Consider the following 21,910-nt stretch of genomic DNA (forward strand, 5'->3'; position numbering starts at 1 on the left):
TAGGGCACAGTGTGCAGTAAGTGTTCAGTTAGTGGCTGCCGGCATCGCTCCCATCACTATTATTATTGGTCTGCCTTCCCTGACTAACAAAGGACGTTAATGAGCCCTTAGAGCCCTTTCCCAGGACCCCAGTGAAGATTCAGGCAGCATCTGGAAGCTGGTGGGCAGGGATTGCCTCACCGCCCCCCTCCCCTCCAGAGGTGTGGGAGGGTTGGTGGGGAAGGGGCAGGGCAGGATGGGAGGGGATCTGTTTTCTCCTGACTCACTGCCCTCTTTCCCCACCAGTGAACTGCCCGCCCCCCAACCCCAATGCTCACTAATTCACTGGCACGTTCCCCACTTGCCAGGGCTGTGCCACGCCTCGGGTGAGAGCCTAGCCCCAGTTAGCCTGGGTTCAAATCCCAGCCGTGTCCTGTGATCCTGGGAAAGTTCTCCAATCCCTCTATGCTCCTATTTCCTCATCTGTAAAATGGGAATAATACCGGTAACCCATCTCAGAGGTTTTACTGTGAGCTTTCAGTGAGAAAAGTTATACTGAGTGCCTGGTACACAATTGGTGCTCTATAAATGCTGATCGTTTGTCTTTGTGTTTGCTTGTTGTTTTTCTTAAAGATTTTATTTTAAGTAATCTCCACACCCAATGTGGGGCTGGAACTCACAACCCCGAGATCAATAGCTCCGCAGACAGCCATCCAGGAGTCCCTGCCTGTGTTTTTTAGAGGGGTTAAAATCCAGGCTCTGGCTTCAGGCCACGTGTGTTCAAATCCCAGTTCTGCCACTAACTAGCGGTGATCTTGGCTAAGTCACTTAACCCCTCCGTGCCTCAGTTGTCCCACCTTGTATTCCTCTTCCACTCGCCTGCCTTATCTCTCTTACCTGCTTCTACTCCATTTGTTTCCTCTCTGCCTTGCTCGCCCGCCCTTCACCAGACTGTCAGATCTCCCAGGAGAGGGATTTCGGCGTGTGCTCTCGGCACACAGTAGGTGCACAACCAGTGTTTATTAAAGGGATGAACTCACTGGGGCTTCAGCCATGGGGAGCTGGGCGGGGGACTGGGTAGACTTTGGAGAGAGTTTGGAGAATTTAGGGAATTGCTTTGGGAGGGGGGGCTAGTTCTGCCTCTAAGCCCTGCACAGAGGCTGCCTGGAAGGATGGTGACTGATGTGGAGATGGGGGTGGGTGGCCAGGGCGAGGCCCAGAGGGAGGGAGAGGAGGAGGGTGCATCTCCTTTTCGGCAGCCCTCGGCCCGCCCCTTGGCCTCCACCGAGGGTGGGCGGATGAGTAATGCATCCAGGAAGCCTGGAGGCCTGTGGTTTCCGCACCGCTCCCACCCCCCGCCCCTCGCGTGGACATTTATCCCCTGCTGCTCAGGCCCTGCCGCCATCGCCGCAGACCCAGCACCCCCGAGAGATACACCAGAGGTAGGCTGGGGCCCCGGGCAGCCCCGCGGGGCCTGGAGCCAGGCTGGAGCTTTCCTGCCAGACCCTGGCGGCTCAGCCTGGCAGGCAGCGGGTTCTGGGATCCTGGGCTGGTCAATGGGAGGAGGGCGGGAGGGTGCTGGAACGGTTCCCCTGATCCCCACGCTCCAAACTCCTTGGAACCCCGACATCTACCCCCGACTCCTCCGAACCCATGAGCCCCTAATATCACAGCTGCCTTCCAGGTCACCAGCTCCCCTAAATTCCACTCCCCCCAATCCTCCAGACTCCTAAATCCCCAACTCCACAACTTTCTCTGCTCCCAAATCCTTCAGGCACCCCGCCCCCTTAAGTCCCCAAACTCCCTGAACCCCCAATGTCCTCCCCATTCCTGATCTTCTCTCCATTCCTCCAATCTTAATATGCACAACCCTGAAACCCCAAGCTCCTCCAGCTCCCCAAACCCCAAATTCCTCACCCCAGCTTCTCCACCTTCCAACTTTCCAGCATCCCTAAATCCTGTAACCCCTCTGCCCCCCTTATTCTTTAAATCCCACAATCTCATGCCCTCTCCACTCACCCAGTCCCTGAAATACCACAACTCCTAGACTCTCCCAACCCCCAGCCCTCTCAGCTCCTCTGGGCTCCCAACCCCCAAATCCCCAACTTCCTTAAAATCTCCACACACCTCCAACCCCACAAGCCCAGAGTGCAGTGGCTTAGTTGCCTTCCAAGCTGGCAGTGGGGGTGGGAGGGGCGGCTGCACACATTGGCAGAGGACCACTGACCACTCCTCCCCACCCTGCAGCTCCCACCATGGCACCCTTGGCACCCCTGGCCTCCTGCATCCTGTTATTGCTGTGGCTGACAGCCCCCAGCAGGGCCTGTACCTGTGCCCCACCGCACCCACAGACAGCCTTCTGCAAATCCCAGATCGGTGAGTGCACCCCACTCTGCCCCACACACTCCGTGCTTTGGTTTCCCTTCAATCCTGCAAGGTTCACAATGGCTCCTACCTTTAGAGCAATCCCACTCAGCCCTGCACTGACTGATTTAGACACACTGGCATCCTCAGGCTTCCTTGATTTCTCCAGGCCCAATCCCACCCCAGGGCCTTTGCACTGGCGGCTTCCTCTGCCTGGGAAACCATTTTGCGAAGGTCTTGAGGTTGGGGCGGCCCCAGATGTCAGGATGGTCTTCCTCGACTACCCTGTTCGAAATTTTAACCCCCATCCCCTAGTACTCCTGATCCCAGCTCGAAAATTCCCCAACACATTGAATGCCTCCCATACGCTTATTTATTTCGCTTGTGTTCAGTCTCTTCCTGGCTAGAATGTGAGCTTCACAAGGGAGCGGGGCTTCTGTGGTTTCTGTTCACTGTGGTGTTCCTAACACCCAGAACAGTGCCTGGCACACGGCGTGCTCCGAAATATCTGTGGAGCTAATGAACACACGATGAGTATATGAGAAAGGCTTAAAGCAGCTCCTGGCAAAGAGCAGTCACTCAATATAGAGATTAATCGATTACCCAGGGTGTGTACATCGCTTGGCGTGCCAGCTGGCATTCCAGCGATCCCTACTGAAGTCTGGGCTTCGCGCATGTTAGGACTGTGATGATTTAAAGGCTCAGGCAGTCCATTTGATTCGTCTTCCCCTCGCTCCCTCCTGCAGTCATCAGGGCCAAGTTCGTGGGGACCGCAGAAGTCAATCAGACCGACTTAAACCGGCGTTACGAGATCAAGATGACCAAGGTATCCCTCCCGCCCTTTCCCCAGCACTTCCTAACATCTTCTTTCCCGTCAAAGTCAAAGCCCAGGAAGTTAGCTGTGATGTCAGGATGCTAGAGAGGACTTCAGGGAAGAGCGTGGAGTGGGAGGGTTGTCAGTAAGACAGACTCTTGTTGACAGATGTTCAAAGGGTTCAGCGCCTTGGGGAATGCCTCTGACATCCGGTTCGTCGACACCCCCGCCCTGGAGAGCGTCTGCGGATACTTCCACAGGTCCCAGAACCGCAGCGAGGAGTTTCTCATCGCCGGTGAGGCCCCGCCCCCTCGCCCGGTGCCACGCCAGCCGGTCCCTCCGACGCTGCCCCGCAGCCGGGACGGGGCGAGGCTCCGAGGGGCTGGTCCCAGTTGAAATGGGGACCGCCCCGATCTCAGCCTATCAGAAAAGCCGGGGCTTTGCCCAGCCGGGGTCTGTGCGCCAGGGACGCCAATCAGGCGCCGTCCTCCCCCCCTTCCCCGGACCAGCCAATCAGCGGCTGCCTGTTGCCCCCCCCAACACCCCAGGAAACCTGCAGAATGGACACCTGCAGATCAACACCTGCAGTTTCGTGGCTCCCTGGAACAGACTGAGTAGCGCTCAGCGTCGGGGCTTCACCAAGACCTATGCCGCCGGCTGCGAGGAGTGCACGGTGAGTGCCTGGGCCCTGCCCCCCGCCTGGAAAGCGACCCTCGGGGCTCTTCCTCTAAACCGTGGCTTGTTTCTTGCTCCGTCTGGCCATTCCTTGTCCGTATGGCTGCTCCCCAAACCCTAGGGCTGCCCCTGATCTCTCTTGCTGTTCCCCCGAACCTAACACTGTTCCCTGGAAATTCTGGTTGTTCTTAGCTGTGTCTGATTCCTGATTCCGCCGTTCCCCGGACTGTCAGGTTGCTGCTTTTCCCTCTAAATCCCCCTTGTGACTATTTTCTAGTCCCCCTGTCTATTCCTGATCCCCCCCCCCCCCCCCCGGGATTGTTTCTTGGTTCCCTAGAATGTTCTCCAAGATCCCAAAGTGCTGATCCCCCAACCCACTGACTCTTTTTCCCCAGCACCTCCGATTCTTGCTCTGATTGCCTCACACACAGGGGTGTGTTTTATGTTGTCCTTCGGACTGTCCAAGGCTTTCTCCCTATGGCCGTGAACGTCCTCTGATCCCAGTGGCTGTGTCTGAGCCCCATGGCTCTTTCTTATTCCCAAGTCCCCACCCCCCACCCCTGGGCCAGCTGTTCCCTATCCTTTGGGATAGTTCCCCTGGAAGCCTGCCTGCCCGCCCCCCACCCCATGACTGTTCCCCAACCAGTATTCCAGGAAACTGATCACAGCTGGCTGATTACTGTGGCCAAGCCCAGTGACTGTTCCTCCAGCGGGAGGGGCTATTCTCAAGTCTCTCCCCAGGTGGGGCAACACCCGGTCTCCTTAGCAGCTCAGTGTTGAAAACTGAGGAGGGGAAGGTTCTGCTGTGTAGGGGAGGTAGGGGCAGGGGGAGAAGCCCTCAGAGACACGCCTCCTCCCCTCCACTAGGTGTTCGCCTGCTCATCCCTCCCCTGCAAGCTGCAGAGTGACACTCATTGCTTGTGGACCGACCAGTTCCTCACCGGCTCGGACAAGGGTTTCCAGAGCCGCCAGCTTGCCTGCCTGCCCAGAGAGCCCGGGGTTTGCACCTGGCAGTCCCTGCGGCCTCGGGTGGCCTAGATCCCACCCCTGGCGGAAGCCGGAGCCTGCACAGTGTTCACCCCACTTCCTACTCCTGTCTGTCTTCATCCCACAAGACAATGAAATAAAGAACTACCATCCAGCAGGCAGTGTCCCCGTGTCATGTCTGGGAACAAATCCATGTCGCTGATGACCTGGTGGCAGCACCAGGGGACTGAGGCCGAGGTGGGTGAGGGATACGAAATCTGTATTTCGCCTAAAATTTCAGGTATTGGGAGTCATTCTCCACGTCGGCATCGGCACCCACGATCAGCCACACCAGCAATGGCCATTTCACCTGCATTACCCACCACAACGTACCAGATAATCTCGCTTTCCCCGATACTTAAGAACAGCTTACCAGGCTAATTTCTGATCCCTGTTTGCACCGGGCTCTCTAGAAAATTATCCCGCTACTGACAAATCACTACCTCCCTGGCAGACCCCTCTATTCACAAGCCCCTCCAGTCGCCAAGCTCATCAACAAATGTCTTACTGATTGGCAAACAGCTCTCTTCCCCTGGGCACTGTCCTGATGTCATCCAGGAGGAAGCCCTGTTCCATCCACATCTGTGGGTATTGCCGTCCCCGCCCTTAGGTTTCGTACTGTGAGTCTGACTTAAGTGAAAGGGGAAAGCAGGGGGGGGGGCGGCGCTCAGAGTGCCCCAGTGTCCCCTCCCACCACGTGACCCAGCCAGGGCCTCTGGAAGAAGGGGCAGCCGGGGCTCCCCACCTGTGGCCTGCGGGAGAGTGCCCATTTGAGGAATAGGAGGGGTGAGGAGAAGTTGTGATATGGAATTCCCCAAGCTCTGCCCTTTATCCCCTTCCCCTACTTCTCCCTCACTCCTCCCTTTTAATATTTATTTATTTATTTGAGAGAGAGAGAGAGAGCAGGAGCAGGGAGGAAGGAACATAGGGATAGGGAGAAGCAGACTCCCCGCTCAGCAGGAAGCCCGAGGCGGGGCTCAATCCCAGGACCCCAGGATCATCACCTGAGCCTAAGGCAGGCACTTATCGACTGAGCCACCCAGGAGCCCCTCCTCACTCCTTTGACCAACACTGAAGGCACTACAGCAGTGAAGTGCACGTAGGGTTCAAAATCAAGACCAGCCAGGTATGTCAGCCTACACTGCCCATGTGTCTCCCATACAGACGTTGCCTTACCCAAACTGGGGCCTCTAGACCCAAGCCTCACCTTTCTGGCTCATCTTCCCCCATAAATCCCGAGTGACAGATGCTCCAAACATTCCCTTCCGCAGGCCTTCTTGTTCCCCAGCGGGGCCCTTCCCAGTCCCTGGCTTCTGTCCCTTATGCCCCAAAGATCCCGATTCAAGTGGGCTCCTGGGACCCAGAACCTCAGACCGGTGCACACTTGAGCATCACCCTTGATCCGAACCTGCTTGCAAAAAGGCTCCAGTGCACCTTCCTCGGTGAAGGAAAGGAGCCCCCCTCCAATTCCCTCCCATCGGACTGCCCACCACTCCTAACAAGAAGCCAGATCTCCTCCAGGGAGTTCTAGGGTCAGCAAGCTGGCCCCCCGGATCCTTTATGGCCCTCCGCTCTTGCACTCCTGGGAGATGCCCTCAGGGCCCAACATACGTCCTGAATCAGGATGGGTAGATTTTGAGCTCTCTGCACCTGATTCTCTGCCCGCTCCGGGGACAACCACCACACCGAAAATTTCTGTGTCAACACTGAGACCTCAGTTATGCCTTGGCCGGCTCTGAACCCCGTCCACTGGAAGGGGCAAATAGCCCCTTGGCTGATGCGTGTGACTGTAAGGACCCTTGGTGCCCTCATTGCTATGGGCTCAGCTGCTCCCAACAGTTCACCAAACCCTAGTAGCAGCTCCCTGCATTCTTCCACTGTTGTTCCCTGGTCCCAGGACCCATTCTCCGAGCCCTTAGCTGGGCTGGAATCCGTGGGAGGAAGGTGAGGTAGGACAAAGCAGCGGAAAAGGCCAGAGCCGACTGCCGAGGCCGGTCTCCCGCCGCCTTGCCCGCCAGCAGGTGGTGCCCTGGTTCCAGACGGCAGGGCTTCAAGGCCGGCTGACCAGCAGGCCCTGTGGAGGCCAGAACGACATCCAAGGCCACCTCCCCAAGCAGGAGCCCCTGGCAGGATTTCTGTCGTCCTGGGGCCCCTACATTCTCCCCATAGCTCTTCTCGAAGATGTACTCCAGTAAAGCGAGTCACACGCCCCCACCCCCGCATTCCATGTGTCTGGGTGTGAATCTCTGCTCGGACAGACGGATGGCTGAAAGGAAGCACGTGGGGATGACAGCCTGTGAGGTGTGCAGCATGGAGTTGGGGGGGGGGCGGTCCCAGCTCAACAGGTGGCCGGGGGGCCGACCCTCATCTGAACCTCATCTGAACATCAATAATTCTCCCTAAAAAAATGAGCCTCAAGGTGACTACTCAGAATCCTTCTGAGGTCCATGCTAGGGTTGGAGGATGGTTAATGCATGCGTTCGTCTCATGGGTATTTTTTTTTCAGGTCAAAACACAAAACGCTCATAAATAACAACTTCATGGGTAATATCACTAACAGTGACTTTGTTTCTAGACAGGCGACGTGTAGTGAATAAGAACATGAACATGAAGGCTGGAGCCAGGCCATTTGCATTCCAGTCCTGCCCTTTCCCTATACAAGCCCTGTGTCCTTGGGGAAATCACATGACCTCTTTATGCCTCAGTTTCCACATCTGTAAAATGGGGATAGAAAGAATGCCTAACTCGCAGGGACAGTGTGAGCAATAAATGAGGTCATATGTAGCACTTACAAGTATTAGTTATCATTAGTAGTAGCTGTATGCTGAATATAATTTCACATATAACAACAGTAGTGATCATTCTTATCAGTAACGATTATTTACAATATTGGAAATAATGTATAATATCAGTAGTAATAATTTAATGCACTCGGAAAACCTTAGTTTAACTTGTGATCCTGGTAACCTCCCCAGAGATGTTACAGATGTTTAATATGCTCGTTTGGGATGTTTTTTCTTATTCCTCTGAAACTTGTACATTTTTTCCCAGTGAGCAATTCTCCCCGACCGAAAAACACCAACATTTTCAAAGCCTTCTAAGGAAACCCTTCCCCCCCAGTGATAATGTTCCCCGCTATCAAGTCCTCACCGTGGGTGATGAAATCACCGCACATAGAAATCCCTTCTGTTGCCAAGACCACAGGTGACCAGTTTCTAAGTACTTGGTAAATCTTTTCTTGGAAAAGTTCCCTCTTCTCACTGTACAAATCCCCTCTTTCACAACTAGCCCCATAACAAATACCGCTGTTGAGCTACTGCCTTATTCATAAATACCCCATTGACATCTCCCCATCGGTGACCCCCCCACTGACAAATCTCCCCATTTATAAATACCTGGCTTGCAATCTATCACCCACTGAGGGATCCCAGGGACAAATATCTCTCTTCATAATTACCCATCATCTGCATATCCCCTACTGACCACCCAGTTCACAAATCTATTTATAAATGGTATATTCCCGATTTATGACATAATTCTCATGGACAGTCTTTTTTTTTAAGGATTTTATTTTGGGATGCCTGGGTGGCTCAGTCAGTTAATCAACTGCTTTTGGCTCAGGTCATGATCCCAGGGTCCTGGGATCAAGCCCCATGTCGGGCTCCCTGCTTCTCCCTCTGCCCCTCCCCCTCCGCTCCTGCTCAGGCACTCTCTGTCCCTCTCTCAAAAATAAATAAATAAAATCTTTTTTAAAAACAGATTTTATTTTAAGTGATCTCTACACCCAATCTGGAGCTCAAACTTAGAACCCTGAGATCAAAAGTCACATGCTTTGTCTACTGAACCCAGCCAGTCACCATCCCCCACTGACAAGCTTTATCGACAAATCACCGTATTCCTGTATGTCTACCCACTGACATATCTCCTCATTCAGACAGGCCCATCAAAATGCTCCCATTGATAAAACCCCTTGTCAAATCTTCCCATTCAGAAATACCCACCACTGATCTCTATCTCATTGATTAGCCTGCTTGAAAATCTTTCCATTCGTTGAGCCCCATATAGCCCCCTATTGATCGACCCTCATTGAAATTTCCCCATCCTTAGATACCTCCAGTTGGAAAAATCTCCTTGCTGGAACAGCTCCCAATGTATTACCGTATATGTTGAAATATTTCTCCCCAGCCCACCAATAACAGATGAAGAGGTATATTTCTTTTCTTTTTTTTTTTTTTGTTTTGGATTTTAAAAAATTTTTTAAGTAATTTCTACATCCAACCTGGGGCTTGAACTCAGAACCCTGAGATCAAGAGACTCATGCTCCGCCGACTGCGCTGACGGAGCCAGCCAGGCATTCTACACGAAGACGCAGATTTCTGTAATAAGACCAGCCCTTTCTTTTCCTCAGTAATGATGGACACCTAGGTCTCACCATCCAGCCCTGGACGCCTCCTCTATGGCAGTAGTGAAAACCCCAAAACCAACTCTTATCACACTGGAAAGCTCGCTCCAAAGGAAACAGGACGCAGGTTGTTTTTCAGTGTGGGAATGAAGGTGGAGATTTTTGAAAAAAAAAAAAAAAAAAAGATAAGTTGAAAGTCTCTTTAAGAGGCCACTGGAACCTCAGATAGACTGCCCAACTCCTGATCCCCACTCCAGTAGAAGGCTGGAGGTATGCTCCCTTGAAAGAAGAAAAGAGAGCTTACGTGGGCAGGAATATCCATGCCACACCTCCCTCTTGTTGACTATTTTTTTTACAAAGTTTTTTTTTATTTATTTGACAGATAGAGATCACAAGTAAGCAGAGAGGCAGGCAGAGAGAGAGAGAAGGGGAAGCAGGCCCCCTGCTGAGCAGAGAGCCCAATGCGGGGCTGGATCCCATAACCCTGGGATCATGACCTGAGCCAAAGGCAGAGGCTTTAACCCACTGAGCCACCCAGGCGCCCCTCTTGTTGACTATTTATCTACCCCTGAACTTGGGCCTCTTGCTGAACCTTTGAGGAGAGCTACAGCTCTGATGGATGGAGGTGGGGCCACTGGCCAGAGGCCCAGACTCAGTGTCTTCCCTCACTCCCGCATGGGGCCTCCCCCTAGCCCCAGGCCCCTGAAAAGCAGTAGTGTTAGAGAGGTCCTCCCTGAATCTTCTCCTGCTTAGGAGTGAGCTGGGCCAGAGAAAGACCATTTCTCAGCTCTAACCCCTACCCATGTCTCTCAGGCACCTGCCATGAGTCCCACCTTCCTGCTGGTTCCTGCTTTGCTCCTGGCTCTGTCCGTGACCACCCCTGGGCCAGCCTTTGGATGCTACCATCCACACACCCATACTATTTATTGTAACCCAGACATGGATAAGTCTGGCCAGACCTTGGAGAGGCCTCCAACACAGGGGCTCATGGTGAGGTTCCTGAAGGGGAGGTAAAGGCCACTGAGGTGACAGAACCTGGAGGGGAGGTGCTCTGCAAACTTTTTTCAGGAGTCTTAGGGATGGTGGAAATCTTGCCTCAACCCAAAAGGGTTCCCTGACACATTTCTCCCATTCCTAGTTCTCATGGCTTAATACCTGGGGCTAGTCCTCCTCATGTGGGACCATCATGTGGGAGACTTTGCCAATCTCTTCCTCACACCTGTCTCCCCACCAAAATATAAGCCCCTGACCCTGCTCTGGCGGAGGAAATGGGTGAGTCTCTGAGACCAAAAAGCTACTGATGTGATACTAAGACCTCGGTCCCTCACCCCATAAATGCTCCTCGGGGTACCCCTCCCTTTCCTTCTTTGTTTCACAAACAAGCAAGGTTCCTAAAGGGGTCTTAAACCTCTGGTTCACAGGTGTACCCAAATATAAAGATCAATGTGGTTCGTTCTACTTACATGCTCACCAAGAACAGCTGTGGGGACATCCATGAGAAGAGTCTCTACCCTGCACGGACTCCTCATCCTCAGACTTCTCCCCATCTCAGCCCTGGAACTCCGTACCCCCTGCCCAGGGTATTTTTCCCACAAGTGCCCCCCCCAGGATACTGTCCCCAGTTTAGGCCAATCCCAGCAAATTCTACCCCAATACCATAGTGTTCTGAGTCTTTAGGATTGACCACTCGTGGATCACATTCCTAGCCAAGGGACTTGTGGTCACACTTTACTGACCTCCGGGAGTCAGGGATGGCATTTGTCCTCTCTAGGCTCTGTGACAGATGGTAACTTGCACTTCCGGAAATGAGTGGTGTATCCTTGGAAGGGGCTTTGAGAGGAGCCTGTCAGGGAGGCTTCCTGAATATCTACAGGGAAGGGTGGCCCAGGGTGGGCGGTTGGGTGTTGAGTGTGTCTCTCAGGTATGCGTGGCCACTCTTCCCTGTTCTTTTTGCTCCCCGCTCCCTCCCTGCATCCCCTGCCCCTTCACCTTGTTCCCCATGTCCCCTGCCCCCCTGCTCCTCCTCCACATTCCCTCTCCCTGCTCCTGCTCCCCCTCCCTCTCCTCACTCTCTTCTTCCTGCCCTGCTCCTCCCTGCTTCCCCACCACGAGCTATTTCCTTTCCCTCTTCCCTGGCCCCTCTGCCCATCCTTTGTGCCCTCCACCCTGCTCTTCTTGGAGCAAAAAGCTATGAGAAGTGTGAGGAGGGGTGCTCTGCCCAACCACTTCTACATGCCTTCCTGCCAGCAGCCGCCCGCCCCAGCAAAGCCACATCCGTAAGTCCCAACCTTACACAGTGTCTGTGGAGGGACACCTGCTTATCGGAGCATGGGCAAGAACATGAAGCCATGAGGAGAGCTGGGTGGCTCAGTCATTATGCTTAAGCAACTGCCTTCGGCTCAGGTTACAATCCCAGGGTCCTTGGATTGAGCCCCTCATCGGGCTCCCTGCTCAGTGGGGAGTCTGCTTCTCCCTCTCCCTCTGCCCCTCCCCCCTGCTTGTGCTCTCTCTTGCGTCCTCTCTCAAATAAATAAAACCTTAAAAAAAAAAGAGCATGAAGCCATGAACTTGGCTGCCTTCCCTGATGACCCAGTATCTGCTCTTGAACCCTCACGTACAACTGCCTTCTGCCTGGAGCCCAGCCTTCTTCTCAGCCACAGTGAGTCAGGGACTCTCCACCTTTCTCACTTGCAAGACTCCTCAAGCCCACCAACTTCCCACTACTGGTCCCTCAAGCCTCCCACAGACCATCGCCTTCTACCTGTGCTAGGGATCTATCTGGTGACATCGTATTTCTTTGTCTGGACACAAACAACAGGAATACATTCACGTTGCGACAATGTAAGAAGCTGCACACTTGGGACGGGGTCCTCTTTCCTGGATTTGTCATATCTCCGTGAGATTGGCCCCTCCAAAGAAAACTCCCCATCCCCTTGACGCGTCTCCCACGTGCCTTCCTTCACTGCCTTACTTACTCCTGCCCTCTCTTTTTTCACACAATCCTTACATGCCTGACTGTTGATTCACACTCCCAAGCACCCATCTCCTTCCCCACAACACAGAATCCATGAATCCTGGGCCCAGAGAAGGGACTGGATCCTGACAAGCCTTGGGATCAGATTCCACCTGTTCCCCTAGGAACCCTCCATACATACTCACTGAACCATATATCACCTGGAGTGTAGGAAGAAAGGGAGGGGAAGCAACCCTGACGATTCCTGGTGCCCTGCAGCCTGGATGGGAATAGATGGGGTAGTGGAGTCAGAGTCTCCATAGGTGCCTCCCACCACGTGATGGAGGTTGAGCAACCTTCCCACCAGAGCTTCAAAAGTACGGGGTAGGTAAGACGGCTTCCACAAATCCAGGCCTAGCTTACGTCCCTCCATGCTGCACACTGGGATGGGGGACAAAAGAGGAAATGTGAGTGGCAAGCTAGCCTGCGGGAAGTCCAATGCCCATGTGATCCAGCCGCCATCATCGGCCGCCATTAGCTCTGTCTTCTTCCCGGCCTCTTTGGTCCTGTTCTTTCTGCCTATGTATAGCTAAAGAACAGCCAGGAGGTGGGACTGCCCTACTAGGTATCAGTAGTCAATGAGAAAATATAGTCTTTAAGCTAGGGTTGCTCCAGGACAGGTGTAAAGAAAGTGACCAATGGACTGGATCAGAGTCCAGAACTGGCCCCCATTAACACATGAGATTTGGGTACACGGCGGAGGTGGCATACCAGATCTGTGGGGGAGGAAAGGAAAGATATGAAAGTGGATCTCAACCTACTTCAACCTGTATAGGAAAATCAATTCTAAAGAACACGCGTAATAAGGACATTTGTGAGAGTGCTACTTCTTCGCTATGTGAAGAACGGTGTTACATAAGTGAATGGACATTTCAACCATCCTGTAATGCGTGTAGAGAAGTGTTCAAGAACACATGTAATAGAGATGTCTATAAGAGTGTTAAAAAAGGGAAAAAATCCATTTCAGATGAAGGATTTAAATGTCAAAAACAAAGCTTGCCACTTTTATCATCCACTAGATTCCCATATGTACATAGATCTATATCTGGACTTTTAATTTTTCTTTTAGTCTGTCAGACTGCCCGTTCATGTGTCAGCATCATATTGTTTAAATTAGAAAACCTTCATAGAATGTTCGCTGGCAGAGGCATTAGACTCCCTCAAGGCTGTTAGGGCTAATTTCCCCCACCCCCCATTATAGCTTTTCTTTTCTTTTTTTTAATGGATATTCTTCCATGTTTGCATTTTCATGTGAAGTTCACTATCAACTTTTATCAGTTGCAGATAAAAGCCTATAGGTATGTTTCTGGGGATCACATTGCATTTATAAATGAAGACTTGAGAAGGGAAACTGACATCTTTATGATACTAATTCATCCTATCCAAGAACAAGGAATGTCTTTGCTTTTGTGTGAGTCTACCTTTGTGTCTTTCAGGAAGTGTTTTAAATTTTTCTTCATATAAGTTTGCATTACTCCTTGTTGACTTTATCGTGACAGATGGTATCTTTTTTTGTTATCATAAATAGCATTTTCCCTTATATTATATGTTATGTCTGGTTCTTTGTGTGTGTGAAAACTAATTTCTATATATTGATTTTATATTCTGCTGTATTACTGAATTCTTTATTGCTTGAATTAACTTTATTATTGGTTCTCCTGGGAATTTCCAGGTATACTATTGGTATTGTCTTAAATAGAGATATTTTTAGGGACCCTGGGTGGCTCAGTCAGTTAAGTGACTGCCTTCAGCTCAAGTCATTATCCTCGAGTCCCAGGATCTGAGTCCTGCAACAGGCTCCCTGCTCAGTCGGGAGTCTGCTTCTCCCTCTGACCCTCCCCCTTTAGTGCTCTCTCTCTCACACTCTCTCTTTCAAATAAATAAACAAAATCTTTAAAAAATAGAGATATTTTTGTATTTTCTTTACCCATTCTTACATCTATAATTATTTTTCCTACTCTAACTGCATTGGTCTAATATCTCTAAGTACAACTTTGAAAAGGAGTGCAGGCAGAGGGCATTGCCTTGTTTCTGATCTTAGTGGAAATGCCTTCCATGTTGTCTCATTAAGTTGATGATAACTTTAGGATTGACGTATATGAATTTTATCATGTTAAGAAGTTATCAGTTGATTTCTATTTTTGAATGATCATATCAGAATTCTGCCAAAGTCTTTTAAAATAGCTATGGAAATATCATATGGTTTTCTCTTTAGATCTATTAATAAATTGTATGATATTAACACATTACTTATAAAGAACCATCCTTGCATTCCCAGAAGGAAACTCACTTACCGGGTTATGCTACATTATTTTCTTAATGTAGTTTTGAATTAATTTGCTGAAATTTCAGTTAGGATTATTGCATTGTTACTAACAAGTGAAAATAGTTCCTGCTTTTTTGAGTGCAATAAATGTTATAATTGCTTTAGAAAAACCATGTGGAAATTTCTTTTCATTCTCTGTTCTCTGGAACGATTTATTTGGCATTAGGATTAACTGCTCCATAAGTTTGGAGACTTCTCCTGTGAAACCATCTGGGCCTGATGCTTTTTTATGAGGCAGTTTCTTACTCACTTTCTCTTTTGTTTTATGGAAATTGGTCTTTTAAGCTCTAATGGGGTCAATTTTGGTAAATTGTGCTTCTCTAGGAAATTATGCATTCTGTCTAGGTTTTTAAATTTTATCCGTGTATGCTTTTTAATATTTTGACTTTTGGATCATGCTAATGTCTTACATGAAAAAATATACAATTAAGTCATAGATAGGGAAAAGACTAAAATTTAATAGAAAGAGAAACAAATTATATTTGAAATACAATGAATAAGGTAATCATGCTGAACGAAAAATAAAATAACCAAGAAACTTTTGAATATAGCACTTTGACTGTACATCCTCATCTGAAGACCTAAAAGGGCAAACAAATCTCAGGCTTTTAGTTTGTTTTTCATAGTGGTGTGGATGTTGAAATTCTAAAAATACATTCTGTGTATTGTGGGACTGAGCAAATGAGTAAATACGCTGATGATATGGGAGGCTAGTGTTCTCATTGTTATAGAAGAAAAATATAAGTATAGACTGGGGGAAAGCTAGATGGGACCCTGTGATGTGTTGGGTTACAATTAGAGGTATCAGTGTGAACACATAAAAAAAAAAAAATATATATATATATATATATATATATATAAATTTCTTAGCTCTATATAATGAGAAGGCCTAGAAGCAAAGATATTCTAGTATCAATGAGTACATCTGGCTCCCACACCCTGGTTTTGAAATGCTATCATCTTAGGGCTGGGGTGGGAAAGAGGAAGGTGTGTCTGGAAGTGAGGTCAGTGGAATGCCAGAGTAAGGGCCTATAAAAACCTTCTCTTCCATAAAAGCAATGGGAATACTGACAAAAATTGTCAAAATTAATTTTTTCAGAACTCTAAAAATTGGCCAAAGGCTTATAATAATTCAGGAAGCATCTATTCAAGAAAAGTCGCTGAATCTCAGTAAGAACAGTATGCTTTGTGGCATTCGGACTTTCTCTGTTTCCATCACCTTCTCTCTACCTCCACAACAGCCTTGAAAATCAATAGTTTTGTAGTCCTGATGAAAACCAGCAGCCTATCAGCCAGAGCGGGAGGAAGAACAGGGTTGGAATTTCCTCCAAAAGTCCCATTCCTAGAGAACTATCTTCATTTGACCTGTCTGGAACTTTCCTAGAAAACTCCATTCACAGGGCTTGTCTATTTGATTTGACTCAGAGTTCACCTAGTGTGAACAGCTTTCCCTGTTTTTTTTGTTTTTTGTTTTTTTTTTCAAAAACAATCAGTAGCAATTGTTTAGCATAGCAAGTGCTGGAGGCAGTGATTATAGTTAGGACAAACATTACAAGCAGACCGAAAAACCTAACAGGAAAAGTTGGGTAAGGAGATCTTCATAGGAGGCTTTGAAAAACACTGACAAATTCCCAGGAATCTAGAAAACCACAAATATGCCCAAGGCTGTGTGCATGTTCAGGATCTCTGGCTGACCTTGAGGCTCTGCAAAACCGGGAAGTAAAGGCTAAGGCAAAGTTGCAACAGCCTGTCAGAGCATTGAGGGCAGGCCCCAACAGGTGCACAGGGTCCATCAGCAAAGCAGGTTCAGAGAGAACATACCTCAACATAATTAAGGCCTTACATGAAAAGTCCACGACTAACATCTTACTCAATGGGAAAAAAACTGAGAGTTTTTCCTCTAAGATCAGGAACATGATAGGGACGTCCACTCTCACCACTTTTATTCAACATACTACTGGAAGTCCTAGCCACAGCAATCAGACAAGAAAAAGAAATAAAAGTCACCTGAATTAGTAAGGAAGAAGTAACATTTTCAATGTTTGCAGATGAAATGATATTATATATAAAAAGCCCTAAAGATTCCACCAAAAAACGACTAGAACTGATTGCTGAATTCAGAAAAATCACAGGATATAAAATTAATATACAGAAATCTGTTGCATTTCTATACACTAACAATGAAGTAGCAGAAAGAGAAACTAAGAAACTAACTAAGAGAAATTAACAAACAATCCCATTTACAACTGCACCAAAAGTAATAAAATAAAATAAACGTAATCAAGGACATGGAAGACCCATACTCTGAAAACCATAAAACACTGATGAGAGAAATTGAAAATGACACAAACAAATGGAAAGGTATTCCATACTCATGGACTGGGAGAACCATTATTGTTAAAATGTCCATACAACCCAAAGCAATATACAGATTTAATGTAATCCCCATCAAAATGTCAACAGCATTTTCCACAAAACTAGAACAGATGATCTTAAAATTTGTATGGAACCACAAGAGACCCCAAATAGCCAAAGAAATTTTGAAAAAGAAGAACAAAACTAACAGTATCACAATCCCAGATTTGAAGATATACTACAGAGCTGCAGTAATCAAAACAGTATGCTACCAGCACAAAATTGGACACGTAGATTATTATTTTTTTTAAAGTTTTTAAAATTTATTTGACAGACAGAGATCTCAAGTAGGCAGACAGGCAGGCAGAGGGAGAGAGGAGAAAGCAGGCTCCCTGCTGAGCAGAGAGCCCAATTCGGGGCTCAATCCCAGGACCCTGGGATCATGACCTGAGCCGAAAGCAGAGGCTTTAACCCACTGAGCCACCCAGGCGCCCCTGGACACGTAGATTAATGGAAAAGAATAGAGACTCCAGAATAAACCCACACTTAAACAGTCAATTAATCTGTGAGAAAGGAGACAAGAATACACAATGGGGAAAAGGTAGTCTCTTCAACAACTGGTGTTGGCAAAACAGGACAGCTACATGCAAAAGAATGAAACTGGATCACTTTCTGACACCATGCACAAAAATAAATTCAAAATGGATTGAAGACCTAAATGTAAGTCTCGAAACCATAAAACTCCTAGAGACATACACTGGCAATAATTTCTTTGTCATCAGCCATGGAAACATTTTTATAGGTATGTCTCCTCAGGCAAGGGAAACAAAAGCAAAATTAGAATACTGGGACTACACCAAAATAAAAATCTTTGGTACATCAAAAGAAACCACCAGTTAAATAAAAAGGCAACCTACTGAATGGGAGAAGATATTTTCAAATCAGTAGGGGTTAATCTGATAAGAGGTTTATATCCAAAATATACAAAGAACTCATACAGCTCAACACTAAAAAGCCCACAAATAATCTAATTAAAAATGGGCAGAGGACTTGAATAGACATTTCTCCAAAGAAAACATCCAGATGCCCAACAGACACATGAAAAGATGCTCAACATCATTAATCATCAAGGAAATGCAAATTAAAACCAGAATGAGATGTCACCTCACACCTGTCAGAATGGCTAAAATCAAAAACACAAGAAATAAGAAGCGTTGGCGAGGATGGGGAGAAAAAGGAACACTCATGTACTGTTGGTGGGAAAGCAAATTGGTGCAGTCACTGTGGAAAATAGTATGGAGGCTTTTCAAAAAATTAAAAATAGAATTATCATGTGATCCAGTAATTCCACTATGGGGTATTTACCCAAAGGAAAGGAACACACTAATTCAAAAATATATATCCCTGGGGTGCCTGGGTGGCTCAGTGGGTTAAAGCCTCTGCCTTCGGCTCAGGTCATGGTCTCAGGGTCCTGGGATCAAACCCCACATCGGGCTCTCTGCTCAGCGGGGAGCCTGCTTCCTCCTCTCTCCCTGCCTGCCTCTCTGACTTCTTGTAATCTCTGTCTATCAAATATATAAATAAAATCTTTGAAAAATATATATCCTTATGCTTATTGCAGCATTATTTGCAATAGCCAAGATATGGAAGCAACCAAGTGTCTATCGATAGATGAATGGATCAAGAAAATGCGATATATTTACAATGGACTATTACTCAACCATTAAAAAGAATGAAATCTTGCCATTTGCAAAGACATGGACAGAGCTAGAGAGGATAATGCTAAGTGAAATAAGTCAGAGAAGGCACATACTATATGATTTCACTCATATGTGGGATTTAGGGGAAGGGAGGGAAAAAGAAGACAAAATCAGAGAGGGAGACAAATGATAAGAGACTCTGAACTCTAGGAAACAAACAGGATTGCTAGATGGGAGGTGGATGTGGGGATGGGGTAACTGGGTGATGGGCATTAAGGAGGGCACCTGATGTTATGAGCTCTGAGTGTTATATGCAACTGATGAATTACTAAACTCTACCTCTGAAGCTAATAATACATTATATGTTAATTAATTGATTTTAAATAAAAATAAGAAACAAAACAAGAATAAAGGAGATAGAAAAAAATGCCTAGTGATGCCTGGGTGGCTCAGTTGCTTAAGCATCTGCCTTTGGCTCAGGTCATGATCCCAGGATCCTAGGATCAAGTCCCGAGTTGGGCTCCCTGCTCAGGTGGGAGTCTGCTTCTCCCTCTGCCTGCCACTCCCCCTGCTTGTCCTTTTTCTCTCTTTCTCTGACAAATAAATAAATACAATCTTTAAAATTGTTCATAATTTTTAAAAAACCCATATTCTTAAATACAGAGAACAAACTGGTAGTTTCCAGAGAGAAGGTGGGTTGTGGGGGATGGACAAAATAGATAAAAGAAATTAAGAGTATACTTATCTTTGATGAGCACCGAGAGAGATACAGAATTGTTGAATCATTATATTATACATCTGAAACTAACATATAACACTGCATGTTAATTATACTTCAATAAAAAATAAGTAATGAGGGGCGGTGGTGCCTGGGTGGCTCAGAGGGTTAAGCTTCTGCTTTTGGCTCATGTCTTGGTCTCAGGGTCCTGGGATCAAGCCCTGCATCGGGCTCTCTGCTCAGCAGGGAGCCTGCTTCCCTCTCTCTCTCTGCCTGCTTCTCTGCCTACTTGTGATCTCTCTCTCTCTCTCTGTCAAGTAAATAAATAAAATCCTTAAAAAAATAAGTAGTGAAGATTAGAATGGAAATAAATGAAATAGAGAATAGAAAAACAATAGAGAAAATCAATGAAATCACAAGTTGGTTCTTTGAAAAAATCAACAAAATTGACAAACCTTTAGATTAAGAAAAATAAGAGAAAAACTAATTATTAAAATAAGGAATGAAAGAGGAGACGTAACTACTAACCCTACAGAAATGAAAAGAAACTGAAGAGAGTACTATGAACAACTGTACGCTAACAAATTAGAAAACCTAGATGAAGGGAAGAAATTCCTAGAAAGACACAAACTACCAAAACTGACTGAAGAAGAACTAGAAGATCTGAATAATCCTATAAAATCAGTAATAATAATAATAACAACAACAACATCCTGCAAAGAAATGCCAGGAAGGGGCGCCTGGGTGACTCAATCGGTTAAATATCTAACTTTGGCTCGGGTCATGATCTCAGGGTCTTGGGATCAAGCCCCATGTTGGGCTCCTTGCTCAGCGGGGAGCCTGCTTCTCCCTCTCCCTCTGCCCCTCCCCTTGCTTGTGTGCTCTCTTTCTCTCTCTCTCTCTCTGCCAAAGAAATAAATAAATAAGATCTTATTTATTTCCTTGACAGAGAGAGAGAGAGCAAGAGAGGGAACACAAGTGAGGGGAGAGGGAGAGGGAGAAGCAGGCTCCCTGAGAGCAGGGAGCCTGATGTGGGGCTCGATCCCTGGACGCTTGGATCATGACCTAAACTGAAGGCAGATGTTTAACTGACTAAGCCACCCAGGCACCCTAAATAAATAAATTCTTAAAAAAAAGAAGAAGAAGAAATGCTCAGGACTAGATGTCGATGTCTTCACCTGCACATTCTACAAGTATTTAAAAGATTAACACTAATCTTCCACAGCTCTTCCCCAGAATAGAAGAGCAGGGACTACTATCCATCTCATTCTGTGAGGCTACTAGTACCCGGATACCAAAAACAAGGACATCATAAGAAAACAGTAGATCAATATCTTTTCTGATTATAGATACCATAATTCTCAACAAAATACTAAAAACTGAATCCTAAAAAGGATTATACACCAGACCAAGTGAGAGATGGTCCAGGAATGCCAATGCGCCTCAACTCGCATGGAACTCAAGTAATATAATACACCATATCCACACAATAAAAGAAAAAAACCCACACGATCATATCAGTAAATACAGAAAAAAAAATTTGACAAAGTTCAACATCCTTTCATGATAATAATACACCACAAATTAGGAATAGAAGGGAAATTTGTTAACACTGCGGGAGAAGTTAACATATGTCAGACGCACTGTTCTAACCGCTTTACAGTCATTAAATAACTTAATTCTCACACCCACTCTGGGAGGCAGGACCTATTATTACCCCCATTTTGCAGGTGGGTAAACTGAGGCACGGAGCATTAAGTAACATTTTCTATGTTAGAGAGATAATAAGTTGTAGGTCTCAGATTCCAATATAGAAATTCTGGCCAGAGTCCACGCTCTCAACCACGGTCAGCTATTCTGTCCTCTCAAAGAACATGAATAATAATAATGATAAGCAAATTGGGTTTCCTAAGAACTAATGATTTGATCTTCATCTGTAAGAAAACTTAATTCGTAACACTGTTAACTTATATCAGTGGCCATAATTGGTAATGCTGGTAAGAATTTTTAATATTGATACCAATGTTTATTTTACCAAGTTGGTAATGTTGGGTCAATATTGACATTTAACTGTAATTTAACTCACACAAGTGGTGTGATTATTTATATAAGCAAACAAAATTTATAACATTGTTAACAATTTATAAAATTAGTTGTAAAGTTTGATGGCATCAGTAATGCTGGCTCAATTTCTATTTGCAATTGAAATTTGATTCATAACTGTGGTACTCATAAATTATATTAGTACTCATAACTTTAATATTAGTAATTGGTCATAATATAAACTGGAGTTGTTAAAACCATATTAATGATGATTTCTATTAGAAGCTACCAGATAATTCAAAACATAGTTACTCATAATTCACATTAGTAATCTTAATTTGTAACATTGGCAGAAATTTGTAATATTAGTTATAATATTTGATATTAGTAATGATCATGAAATTTCTAGTAAGCATAATATAATTCAAAACAGAGACTTATAATTTATATTAGAACATAATTTGTAATATTGATAATAATTTGTAATAATAGTTA

The 21,910-nt window shown here is 46.6% G+C and overlaps 2 protein-coding genes across 4 annotated transcripts in view; one reads left to right on the top strand and one right to left on the bottom strand.

Moving 5' to 3' along the window:
• The window catches only part of SYN1 (synapsin I), a 45,158-nt gene that overhangs the window by 8,553 nt on the left and 14,695 nt on the right, over positions 1-21,910 (bottom strand). The window lies entirely within an intron of this gene.
• TIMP1 (TIMP metallopeptidase inhibitor 1) lies at positions 1,296-4,976 on the top strand. 2 transcript variants are annotated; one of them, XM_032843024.1, is made up of 6 exons: positions 1,296-1,421; positions 2,227-2,355; positions 3,090-3,169; positions 3,326-3,452; positions 3,706-3,830; positions 4,700-4,976. In XM_032843024.1, exons 2-6 carry the CDS (start codon positions 2,235-2,237, stop codon positions 4,868-4,870), a joined length of 624 nt encoding a protein of 207 aa, XP_032698915.1. In that variant the 5' UTR covers positions 1,296-1,421; positions 2,227-2,234; the 3' UTR covers positions 4,871-4,976. The 2 variants fall into 2 exon arrangements, with proteins under 2 accessions (XP_032698915.1, XP_032698914.1); XM_032843023.1 differs by having other exon boundaries at positions 1,304-1,424; positions 2,216-2,355.

Source organism: Lontra canadensis, unplaced genomic scaffold (assembly GCF_010015895.1).
Source record: "Lontra canadensis isolate GAN:19392208 unplaced genomic scaffold, GSC_riverotter_1.0 scaffold134, whole genome shotgun sequence".
NCBI classification, from domain to species: domain Eukaryota; kingdom Metazoa; phylum Chordata; class Mammalia; order Carnivora; family Mustelidae; genus Lontra; species Lontra canadensis.